Source organism: Nematolebias whitei, chromosome 8 (genome assembly GCF_014905685.2).
Source record: "Nematolebias whitei isolate Nwh7 chromosome 8, NemWhi1, whole genome shotgun sequence".
Classification (NCBI taxonomy): Eukaryota; Metazoa; Chordata; class Actinopteri; order Cyprinodontiformes; family Rivulidae; genus Nematolebias; species Nematolebias whitei.
This window is the reverse complement of record NC_056505.1, coordinates 19,695,474-19,708,501: the sequence shown is the minus strand read 5'-3', so window position 1 is coordinate 19,708,501 and position 13,028 is coordinate 19,695,474. Positions and strand designations below refer to the sequence as shown.

The following is a 13,028-nucleotide window of genomic DNA, read 5'->3' as shown; positions in this document are numbered from 1 at the left end:
ACATGGATCGGCTCTACCTGTGGGCCTCTTCTAGCCCACAGTGAACTGGGGCCGAATGGTTTACTTACTGACTGGTGCCTTGTTACCATGATGGTGGGAATGGGAGAGCTATCGGCTTGGCCGCTAAGAGAGTCACGTATCTGAACACAAGAGGACAGAAAGGCTCAGGGACAGGCAGCCTTTCTTTTAACCTCCAAAGTTAAAAGTTTGTTAATCGCTGTATTTTTACTTGAACTAAATGTAATGAAGATTAGCAAAATCTTTGGGTTTATGGGAATTTTGGCAGTTACTCTTTTTTTCTATCTTAGACATGGAATTGTATCAGCAGAAGCTAATTTATATATACAGTTTATATATACTGTTCGTAGTTGTATAGTTCGTATATATACATATATATACATATATGTAGATATGTGTACATGCATGTATAAATGTGTCATATGTCTAGGAACATTTGCACATTACTTCTTGTATCCGCACAACAATTGCATCTTCTGCTCTAAACACCAAAGTCTATAAAATTCATGTACATTATGTACTCCTACACTGCTGAGGAGAAATGAAACAGAATTTTGTTCAGTTATGCATGGTGCACTGTACAATTTGGAATGACAATAAAGTTTGTAAATTTGAGTTAAAGTTAGTTGGGACTGTTAAAAAAATAAACACATTTGACACACATACATACCTCATCTAGTCTGTCCTCACTTGCTCCTCTTTCATAATCCCCAATCATTTCCTTAAAGGGTTCATCTAAAACAAACAAAAATCACACAAACAGTAACCATTAAGTTACAGGAGTTTATCCACAGTGAAGAGCCTGTGAGCAGTCTTCATCATACCAGGAGTGTCCTCTGTGTCTGCAGCTTCAATCTTGTCCATGAGGTCGTTTGAGTTCCATTTGGCAATTTCTTTTGGAAACACCTCCTCACCATCTGAGAGATCCTCTGCAGAAACAAACAAACAAAAATAAAGGTTAGCCAAATACTTGCAAAGCTGCTGTCAGAGCAACAACGCAATCAACCTATATTGTTGTTTCCCAAGGTTGTAGTTAACTTCTACTCAAACGTTAGAATACACTAAAAACAACAGTGTTTTTAAAAGGCCCTTCCTCTTTTGTGGAACACCAGTTATTTTGGTGGACATTACATTTGTATCAAGATAAGAACTTTTAATGGCAATGCAGAACCCTTGTGTTTTATAAAATCTAACATATAAACCATTAGGTAGACTTTCTATATGCTGGAGTGTGTATATATATATATATATATAAATAAATCAAGACATTATACTATTTGTGCATGGATTAAGTCCTTTTATAATGATTTATAATTTCAAAATTTAAATAAAAATTTTATACATATTATTTTAATGTTATCTAACTCCTACTTAGATCTGAGTTAGCAAGTCAACATATTATCTAAATTGTGGGGGTTTTTTATGTTCATGATTTGTGCGGTTTAAAAAATGCACAAACATTGAAAATCAAATGGAATTATTTTAATTTCATAATAAAGTCCTACAGTCATTTTAAGAAGGGTCTATCTGAAAACAGCATTTTGCTACTTTCTCCTAAGAGACAATATACCATAAAAATGAGTTTGACATAAAGCAACATTTTGCTTTTCAAGTTCTTTTTATGGTGTTTTATGTTTGTGATTTATTTATATATGAGCTCAAGCTTTAAGGGTAAAGAAATATCTTTACACATCATTAGGCTTAGCTTTGTTCAAGAAAAGAAAAACATTTTGCTCCCAAAATGTGAAGATAAAAACCTTCTAATAAACATATAACAGAAATTTAAGTCACAGAAGGTGTTATCTCTTTATAACGTCTTCAGCTTTTGCTTTTACTTGTACAAATGTGAAGACCATGTTTATTAAAGCTAAATGCATAGTTGTGTTTTATAACTGTTGACTGATTGTTGCAGATCAAATAACAGCATAATATGTCACTGATACAGAAGATTGTGTTGCCAATTTAAGACGGAAGTTAATCAGTTTTCTGATCAAATGTGAGTTGATTTCACTTCAGACATTAGAAACAAAATAATTAATCATAAACACAAATACTGGAACACATAAGTGCATGGATGTCAGGACAATTCATTGTTGTAAATCCATTCCAACGACTCGCACGTAGAAACATTAAAGTTGGAATAAGAAGAGATTAATGACTGCAGCAAAGTCAGTGTCATTGTAATAAATGATGCAACATGTTCAGCTTTATTCACGTTTCATCATCATGATTTAATGGTTTGTCACAGTATCACCACACAAACACTGGTTTGAAGAGGGCCGTTTATTTCCCTGACATCTGATGATTAGGAACTGTGTGTTTGTGTGTGTTCATGTTGTGAGAGCTAAGTGTTTTGTAGAGTTATGGACTTGTGGTTTTTGGATGTGTGGATTGTGATTTCTGAACTTGACATAAGCTGGCCTGTGTCCTCAGCCAGCTCATCTCTCGGTGGAGCATATTGTTGCGCCGATTTCAACTGCAGCCCCAAAGCATGCTGGGTATCTGGTAAGCTTAACAACTGATCTGTGGTTAGAGAGATGCATGCAGCGTAATTGAAAGAGGAAGCAGGCAGATTCAAAGAAAACCCAACGTGAAAAACACTTTTAGCAAAACGAACTTTTGACTTAAAATGTGAGCGGCGCTCACCGTGAGCGTCGAAGAACTCCTCGTCCGAGCTGTCTTCGGAGTCTCGCGCTATGCTCTGCATCCTCCACTCCGAGATGCTGTGACGTGACGGGCTCACTGCAAAACACACATTCACTGTCATTTGTTAACACTCAGTTATGCCCGTCTTTTTTTAAACACACAATAACACTTTAACAAAAAAAAAATTCCACAATCCTGCACCTCCTCCTCTCACGCACAAAGCCAGTGTTATATAAACATGCAACAGTCTCTGTGGTGGTGCTTTACTTCATCACAGATGGACCGCTTGGTGGTCTGGGGTGGTTTGTGTGAAAAGTGAGGCCCAATGTAACACAAACAAGCTGACAGCACACCCCGAATGCCAGTTGAGGAGAATGGAAATGCTAAAAGCTGGTCGTGTCTATCACATTTCTTCAGCTGGCACCTCGTGTATCATTAGTGCAGCAGAGGAGGGTGGGGCAGGCTGGGGAGAGGAAAAAGGGTGTGGGCACAGCTGTAGCTGTCAGGGTACACAAGGAAACGGCAGCGGTGGAGGGGAGGGTCACTTGAGGAGCGTCAGCCTCCTCGGGTGCGTGATGTCAGCACTGCTGCTAAAAATAGCTCGGCAGAGAACCGGGGGGGGGGGGGGGGGGGTAACGGGATGAAACAAGGCATGCTGAATAAGGTTGGGGTTCACATGGCAACGACAGTTTTACCTAAAGAAAAGATCGTACATGAGTGTGAATGGATGGTGAAAATAATCCAGGTGTGGAGGAGTGAGACTGCTGGAGTTGGACGGTGAAGTAAAAACAGCGCAAGGGATGACAAAGAAAAAAACGGAAAACCAAAATGTCTTTTCTGACGTGTGTGACTTTAACAAAACCTTTTAAGCTGAGGGGTGACTTTATGCGTGTACACGTGCAGTTGAAGGAACAATGCATTTAATACAATTTCTGCACAGCCTAAATTATGACTAAATTACCGTATTTCAAGCTTATTAAAAAACTAACATAACAATCCCCTTTAACAAAAGGCAAGACCAAACAAATAAAACTCCAGTGAGGTGTAACTTAGAAAAGCTGGACCCAACCATTGTGTTATTTGGATACACATTTATTTTGTGGGTGCACAGCCTTTTTATTTAGGATAAATATGGATTGGTGCAGCGTCTACAGTATTGCGGACTCTGTACTGGTCCGTTGTGGTGAAGAGAGAGTTGAGCTGTAAGACAAAGCTCTCCGTTTACCAGTCGGTCTACGTTCCTACCCTCACCTATGGTCACGAGCTCTGGGTAGTGACCGAAAGAATGAGATCATGGATACAGGCGGTTAAAATGAGTTTCCTCCGCAGGGTAGCTGGACTCTCCCTTAGAAACAGGGTGAGTCCGGGAGAGACTCGGAGTAGAACCGCTACTCCTCCACATCGAGGGGAGCCAGTTGAGGTGGTTCGGGCATCTGGTAAGGATGCTCCCTGGGCGCCTCCCTAGAGAGATGCTTCAGGCATGTCTGACTGGGAGGAGACCCCAGGGAAGACCTAGGACTCTCTGGAGAGACTATGTCTCTCTGTTGGCCTGGGAACATCTTGGAGTCCTCCCAGAAGAGCTGGAAGAGGTGGCTGTGGAACCATATCTGGGCCTCCCTGCTCAAGCTGCAGCCCCCGAGACCCGACTTTGGAAAAAGCAGAACATAATGGATGGATGGATATTTTCTAAATGTTTAAAAATAATAATCCTTGATAATCTGACATTCTACACAGCATGAGGCTCAGACTTCAGTTCACATCACTGTTTCCACTTTAGTGATTTTGTTGTCAAATTAAAACATTCAGACCCTTCTATTGCCTTTCAGTTCACAAGACAACATACAGACAAATCAAGAGATGTTCAGGAGAATTTCTCACTGGTGCTACCAAACTAAAAAAAAAAAAGAAGAAAGATTTTGCTCCCTTCCACTGCAGATACACAATTTTGTGCTTCAAGTTATTCAGTTGGAGTCATAAAGAAAGCAGTATAGTTACTGTAATTTGTCATCCAGGCAATCCTGAGCAGTGTATGTGACAGGAAAGATATAGGCATTCTAGTGCTTCTTAAATTTTGTATGTGTTCATGTGCAGATAAATCTGAAATTACATAACAGACATGCTTTAAGTAATGCAGTGGTTTGCCCGAAAATGGTAATCAGAGCAGCCTTAGAAGCTGTAGATGGAATTGTTTAAGAAAATCAAACATAGTTGCTAATTTTCAGGAGAAGACTAATAAAAAGAAAACACGATAACCATGCAGTCCCACAAAGAATATATACACAGAGAACGACACAATTGAAGATGATCGTCACCTCCTCTTTTAGATGACCGAGAGGATCGAGATGAGGTGGACCACTGCTTGGTGAGTACACCACGTGGTTGAAGAGTTTCTACTCCTGATCTAGCGACCACTTCCTCGGCTTCAATCGAGCTGATGGCCTCTTTAACCTCCTGGTCTTTGTCCAGAGAAGGAGCGCTGCCGTTGGCTTCGGTGGCCTCATCTGCCTGGGAAAACAGGGCCATCTTCCTGGCCAAGGCCAGCTGGGTTTCCAGCTCTAGTTGTCTGATGTCCTCGATGGTCAGACCATACCACTCATCCTGCCAACACCAGGCCTGCCGGTGGGCACGCACCATTACCTTTCTGAGTCCTGGAGGTGAACACAGAAAGGACACTTGCATGAGAAGCTGATAAATCATCACATTAAGGTCCAAGACTTTCAAATCTTTGATGAGATACAAAAACAATCTACCCACCGACATCATGAATGAAGCGTTCAATCTTGGACTGCATGCCCCAGTAACGGAATTCCACCTTGCAAAGTTTGTAGGCACACATGATGGGAGTCTTTCCTGGGTTGTTATTGTACTCCTCTATCCAGTCGTCTCGCAGGGGACCCCTCTGGGTCTTGACTGACTTGTAAAGTCTTGGGTCTTCCTCTGCCTTGTACTCATGTGGGGGGATGGGGTCTGCCACTATGTCGATTGGGTCTGTTAGAGACAACCAGGTTTCAGACAAGATGAATCAGCTGCTTGAAAATTATTGTAAAATGTTCCAAGATGAGTTTTAAACTCCCATATTAATGCTTATAAAAAAAGGTGGAGGAGAACTTGTACAGGCTTGTGTTGAATGGTTTTACATTCCTTTTATAAATGACTTTCTGTCAAACTGTCAGATGCACAAGAAGAACTAACGGTAACTAAATTACTTACGGTAATTAGTAAAGCAATATTCAATGGAAAAATGTGGCTTCAACCACTAAATAAATAAATAAATTTGAATAGGTATCACTAATCTGGGCCTCCATCACTGCTTATGCCTAACTAACAGTAAGACCGGTGTCAGAATGTAACAAATGTTATTTATACAAAAGTGACATCTTAAAAAACTAATGCAAACATAATCATTCACTAGGTACTATGTCCTTGTTGACGTGAAAGTGACATGACTTGAGTATTACCTCAACATTACAATTCAAGACATAATGGCTGGACAGATGAAGAGTCTCACCAATTGTCCTTTGTCGCTTGTCTGCTGCAGACAGGTTAAAGACGTCTGCTTGATTGCCTGTGTCGGGTTTGTAGTAGGTCTCGATGTCAATGGAGAACTTCTCAACGAAGGGACAGGTATATCTGCAGGAACAACACAAAATACAGTCACGTATCCAAACAAACTGTAACTTCATTCACAGAGTAACTCTCCAAGTGAACGGCTCGAGACAAGTGACACCTTCTTGGTGTTGAAGATGGAAGATACAGGAACAAAGCAAATCTGCTGCCTCTGCAGTAAAAGTGTCACATGTCAACAAGCACTTTGACTCTGTCAGTGTCCTGACAGTACAGTTAAGAAGACTTTTTTATTTCAGCATCTTCACGTCTGGTTTTATCAGTAACCCTCTAAACAGACGCCCTTGCAATGAGGGGTCATCAGCGTCCAGCAATCAAGCCAATCTCCTGTCCTTTTGGATATAATTCTGACAATTTACCATGAAGTCTTTATTCTCTTTTGGCTTTTACGAAACAGCTGGACCTCAGCTTTTGTATCAAATTAATCTTTTGTGGCATCTCTGTGTGATGCAAAACAGTGTTGAATGATTATCTGCTCAGCAAGATGGCAGGTCTTTTCAAGCTTTTAATACAGAGCTGGAAACAAAAACAACTCATGCACATAGCTACATTGCTAAACTCTTGTTTTGTGCAGCTTTTGGGAGTCAGTTTTGAAGTAGCTTTCATGCAAGAGCAAATACCTGGTTCGGGTATAAGGGTAGGCATTCCAGGACTCCTCTTCAACCCTCAGTGCTGCTTTGGGCAGGATGGAGCGGAACCAGCTGGGAATGTGCATGCCAATGTGGTAGACCTTATGAGTGTACTGACCCGTTCCACCTGGTCCATCTGTGTAAGGCTTATTCTCAAGGATCTCCACACCGCTACCTTCTCCGCAACTCTCTTCTCTGCTCTTTTTCTGTAAAAATAATACAACTGAAGTCAGTTCAAGTTATTTTTTATGCCCACACTTTAGTAGTTGTGCTGCATGAATGTCAAATTTAATCGTGTGTATTCTAATTTTTATTTGACCCAAAACAAATATTTGAGAAGAAGCAAATGAAAGGGTATGGTGCAGTGGTGTATTACTTCATCACAAATCTGAGTCAGATGTTAAAGTGACAAGGCTGACAACAAGACAACACACACAGTAAAATTAATAGCTTCCTGAAAGCTTTGCCAGTTCTGAATTGCAAATAATGAGGAAGCCCAAAAACAAGATTATGGCACCACGCCTTTCTCATATTTACATTGTAGATGCACAAAAGACGAGAGGCTGGGTGGAGTCTGCAGATGCAGGCCCAAAGAATTATAACTAGGAGAGTCAACGTTTAAGACAAGAACGTGGGACGTGGCAAAAGGATGGGCCTTGTTGTAAAAATCAGTGACACGGTAAATACTGTAGCTGAGCATAGTCCAGGTGCTGATCATACATAAAATACACTAGCACATGAACCACACAGGCCAAAGGTCTCTCCTGTATTCTTTACTCCAGTTACCATATCAGCAGTTCAGTTTTGTAACGTGCAGAATTCAGCCCATCACCATGAAAAACACAGAGACAGATTTCTCCAGTAAGCCAGTGAATCAGTGGAGTTGCGAGGAGGAAGTCATGAGGCATCCAGCGTTCTGGACCTCATTACCTCTGACAGGTCATTCATTAGCCACCCGCCCTGCTCTCAACAACTCAGAAACGGCTCCAAAGACACAGCACAGACACGGCAGCACGGTCAAACTGGACAAACACCCCGTCACTACAAGAGACAGGCTTTTAACAAGCAAACAGGCTGGATCTGAGGTAAATGTTGTGGTTACTAAGTACTACAGTATATTCACACAACTATAAATGCAATATTTATAGGTCCACATGTAAAGAGTTTATTAGAAGGAAACACTAATAAAAAAAAATACTAAATCATCATCCAACTACTGAATTATACAATTAATATCATTCCTGACTGGTGAATGCAGTTTATTACATGCAGATGGGGATTTTTAGTTAATCTGGAAAACGATTACTAAACATTTACCTCTTCTCTTAAGGGTTAAGATGACCAGCTTAAAATGTTAAATGTTCAAAGCAACTTTAGCCTTATAACTATTTAATATAGAGTGATTACTTCAAGGGTATCGAAAATTTAACTCTACCTCTGCACAAAATAAAAGCTAGCATTGAGAATTGACTACCTCCAAGATAAAGCTCTTGTCTATTTTTTATTAAAAGTCTAAAGTTCACAACACAAATTAGGAGCTTGTGATGTGTGTTTAAGTCCAGCTGCCCGTTCTCAAACAGCCTTCATATGGTCACCATCACGACCGTCTGTATAGGTTTAGATGATAAGACCTCACGGCTCCGACAGGATGGGAGTCACATCCTGTTATTTTTTCTTTTATCATAAACTTTGCAAGCCATGTTTCCTGCTAGGGATGTTGCTTTTTATATAGCTCAGTGGATATACGGAGGTTATGATGTCAACGTGTGAAAGGTTCTGTGCAAAGAGCTCGAACACAGTGAAAACTTCCTGCCTTTTTTGCACATTACTGCAAATCCCTACATGCTTGTTAAAAAAAAAGGAACAATTTGATGGTGGCACAAGGGCAGAGGAAGCGTTGAAGAGATGAAGTGGTGCCTGGTGAGGTGCAGACATGGCCAAGATGTTCTTAAAGCCCTGGTCTCATCTGTGAGGTCTACAGTACACTGGTGATGGCTCGGCGTCAGGCAGGCCTACATGTGGCCGTTTCCCTGGTAACATAAAGCAATGAAGAGCAGGCAAGAACACTTTTTCCTTCCACCCCCTCGTTTATTTCTTCCCATCCTTTCCTCGCAGCCTGTCTTTTTATCCTCCATTTCCTCTTTTCACTCACTCTCATGAACAAAACCTGACCACTGGCATGCTGCTGATGTCATGGTTGCCATAGCGACGGAAGCCTTAACAACCTGTAACGAGGCTGTGCAGAGATGTTGAGGTCAGTGAAAAGGTAACTGTGGGTCAATAATGCCAGAGTTTCTCACGTGGTTAGTTTACATGCCTGCAGGTGGATACGTGAATTGCTTTTTCATAGACAAACAAATCTCCTTTTATGTTTTTCATGTTGCTTTGCACATTATCTTGCCTGTGCCCTGTGTCTGGGAATAAAATAGGTCTAAAATAAATGTAGCTTCAGGTTTGATGAAGTTTGTATTTTTACAGCCACTTCAAAAAATAAATAAATAAAAATGCTGTAAAAAATGCATACAAGTGTGGCTAGCTTGTGCTTTCCTGAAACATTTCTGCAAAAGTTATATAATTCCCTCAGATTATTTTTATTCCCGTCTCAAACATGTTTAAAGTTAAGAAATCCTAAGTAAAACAGGACTAAACATTACTTTGGGTTGACTGTAGCAGGAAGAAAATGTGAACACAAAGCTTCCGAGACTGCACTCAACACTGCAACACAACTTTCTCCTACATGTTGAGTCAGCCTTTTTCTGACTGAACTCTTTGAACTGTCAATGACAGACCTGTAATCTGCCCTTCATAAAGGGTATACCATATTTTCTGCCGTACAAGTCACATCAGTCCAAATATGTCTAATAAAGTGGAAAAATCCATAAATACGTCGCTTTGGCGTATAAGTTGCAGGGCATGCAAATTATGCAAAAGACCCCGACTTATAGGGCGAAAAATACAGTAAAAGTGCACAACAAATCTAACCAATAACAAGTACAAAATAAAAAATAAAAAATAAAATCTCAGCCCGAGTCACTGTGATATCTTGGCTTGGCATAACTCTGCTCAGTGCTTTCCTGCTCACTTTGTTAAATAAATCCTTCTTCATTTGCACATGCCACATGAAAAGAAAACGTGTTTCCCCGCCGTACAACAAAGACTGTATGACCTAACACTTCTTACTCGTACCTTTAAACTTGAAAGCTCTTACTCAAAGATTGAAATAAAACAGTTTGACAGAAAAGCGTCCATCAGCACAGTTTCGGACAGCATGTTTACACCACCCTCCGGCAAAAAAAAAAAATCATGCAATCTGAGGCAGATGAAACAAAACCAGATTAAATGGATAATCTATTAGCATAAAAGCTCTTTGTCCATTTGCTGCATCTGCATCACACAACTTGTGACTGATTACAATTTTACGTACGTGTGTGCTGTAACAGCACCCAGTAATTTTTTCCCCCTCTTTCTATCTTTAGTTTATATTTTTTTTCTGATTTCTTGATTTGCTCACTTTTGGCTGTGTGAGAGAGTAGGTGAGACGTAGGTGGGATGTGATGGGTTGTTACCTCACCTGGATCATATAGAGCTGGGCGATGCGATACTCCTCCACACTCATGGGCATGGGGATGCGGTACTCCTTAATGAGCATGATGAATCTTGGCGAAGGGGAGGGGGGAAAGGGGGAACTGGGGAGAAGATTGACAAGGAAATGGGGGAGGGAGGGGCAAAAGGGGAGGGATGGGGAGAGGGGAGAGGAAAGAGTCTGGGTGCTCCTATGTGCGACTCGTAAAATCACCAGCTGAAATCCGCATCGATCGTTCCTGCAGAGGAGAGAAAAAATGAGAAGGACATAAATGTCATTCGTTAGTATTTTTAGATTCAATAAAAGCTGTTAAAGGTGAAGATGCACATCCAGAAACAACTTAAAAACCTTTCAATCACGCAAAAGCAGAAACTAGAAAAAATCATCCATCATGTCAAAACACAGACAAAACAACAAAAGCTGCAAAAATTCTCAAAAATAAAAGAAATTATGAGAAAAAGTTCCAGGGCTCACACACAAATCAAGAGGAGGAAACAGGACAAGTAAAGTCTGTCGGACCCAGGCACCTGAGGCATCACACCGCCAAGTTAGGTGGTAACCTGATTAAAAGTCCCTTCTTATACAGAGGCCATAGTACAGTCTTCCCTGATCTTCTGGCACATCACATTGGAGGTGGTGGTGGGGGTGGGGGGGGGTCTCACTCAGCATAAGACGGATTACAGCAGAGTGGGAACTTTTACATAACTCTGTAAAATAAGAGCCCCCGCCTGCACAATCGAGGTTTCACAAATAGCTGCGTTGGAGTTACGCAAAGCTTCGTTTTCAAGCTACTGGGCAGAAATGGGGTAGGTGTGGGTAAACCTACACAATGTGTGGGTGGTGTGAGATGCAGGAGTCATCTTTGACCACACTGGGAAGAACAGTTATCCAAAAATACCAAAATGAAAAGAAGAAAACTTTTTATTTAAGCAAAGAGTTCATGTAAGCAAACTAATGTTAACAGGATAAGGAATTTTAATAAAAGGCGCCATAAGCATCAGGAGAAAAAAGGAATCAGGGAAAAGACAAAGAGGAGATATATGGATGCAGTTAGAGCGGACATGGAGGTAGTTGGAGTGAGGACAGAAGATGCAGAGGACAGAGATGGAGGAGGATGACTCGCTGTGGCGACCCCTGAAGAGGGAAAAGCTGAAAGAAGAAGAAGACATCAGGAGATATTTTTGTTGTTGTTGTCATCAATAGTCACACAAAGACGTATTCTGGAGAAAATCAGTTGCTCGAGTCAATAAAGGTGAAGCAATTAAAGCAAAACTGAAATCAATCCCGAGCATCTTTTTATGAATGTTCACTCTAAAGATGTGTCTAAAAGCTCTGCAGTTAAAGAGCAAAACCCAAAAGGTCTGGTCTGTGAGATGTGGTAAACACACACACACACCGAAACAGACCTCATTCACTTGTGCATGGAATATTGTAAAGGGAATATGTCTAATAAATCCTATAGTTGGACATCAACATGTGACAACGCAGTACAGTATTGCAAAACCACAATATGAACAGTATCCTGACCCATGGCGTAGCTCTTGAGCCCAGGGTCTAATCACACTAATGGTTACATCAGGAGCTCACTAGAACAGGTCTTTGTTTGCAGGGTAAATGACGCAGTCCTAGTCCACCTATTGGTTAATAGCTCTTGTAAACCTCCCACTGAGTACAGTTTGGTCTTATAATCCCATCGCTGCGATAAAGATGGTTTTATAATCCCGTCGCTGCGATAAAGATGCACAGCCTGTTCGACTTCTTAACCTGGAGATGCACTTACTAACACAATGGGAGGTGATCTGTTCAAGAGTGTTAACATTTTGTTGTCTACATTATTCATGTATTCACCCTTGGTTTACGCAAAGGAACAATGCACTAGAAAATCGGAGCAGAACAAGGCATTTTGCTGAAAATAACTGCACTCTTGGGAAAGGCCGAGATAAAACTAGGCTAGTTGTGGAGGCCTCGAGAAAAGTCCTTGGCTTGAGAAATCAGGAGGTCTCAAGGAATTAGAGCTGAGATATAGAGAGGAAGGCCATGCTGCTTCTTCTTCTTGCTAAAAAAACATGACTCTTAACTAGAAGAATTTCTCCAAAATGTAGCGGGGGTTTCAACCAACTTTAGAACGTTTCTAAAACGTGTCCTCTTTGTCAGAAATGTATGTGCAAGCACCATCTGTCATCCTTTAACTGTCACACCTGCAGGAAAGTGATCGCTGCATAATTCTTATTCCACCCACCGACCATCACCCTTCTAAAAGAAAAGGACGCCAGGTATGAAACAGGAGAGGTAACGAGCAGTCAGGAAAAAGCAACAGGAACGTGTTCTCAGTCAGTCGCAGCCATGTTCTGTGTCTGCAGCCTGTGTTCTGATTCTGCACAAACATTTGTACCAATACTGATATATTACATTCACAACATAATTTTTATTGTTTTTTTTGAGCTGCAGAAATACAAAAAACAAATCTGAAATTATTGTGAGTGTTGGGATCGAGGTCGTACCCAGGGTGAAGGACCAGAGAACTGAAC

General features: G+C 41.0%; 1 protein-coding gene across 1 annotated transcript in view; it reads right to left on the bottom strand.

The window, feature by feature from the left end:
- LOC119413955 (membrane-associated phosphatidylinositol transfer protein 2) overlaps positions 1 to 13,028 on the bottom strand; it is a 51,692-nt gene that overhangs the window by 12,456 nt on the left and 26,208 nt on the right. The window contains exons 2-10 of the mRNA XM_037681035.1: positions 10,489 to 10,738; positions 6,909 to 7,123; positions 6,173 to 6,294; positions 5,419 to 5,652; positions 4,977 to 5,312; positions 2,665 to 2,760; positions 843 to 947; positions 689 to 753; positions 69 to 140 (exon numbers count right to left, since the gene is read on the bottom strand). Coding sequence (XP_037536963.1) covers positions 69 to 140; positions 689 to 753; positions 843 to 947; positions 2,665 to 2,760; positions 4,977 to 5,312; positions 5,419 to 5,652; positions 6,173 to 6,294; positions 6,909 to 7,123; positions 10,489 to 10,566 — 1,323 coding nt within the window. The 5' untranslated portion in view covers positions 10,567 to 10,738. The remainder of the gene's footprint in view (positions 1 to 68; positions 141 to 688; positions 754 to 842; positions 948 to 2,664; positions 2,761 to 4,976; positions 5,313 to 5,418; positions 5,653 to 6,172; positions 6,295 to 6,908; positions 7,124 to 10,488; positions 10,739 to 13,028) is intronic.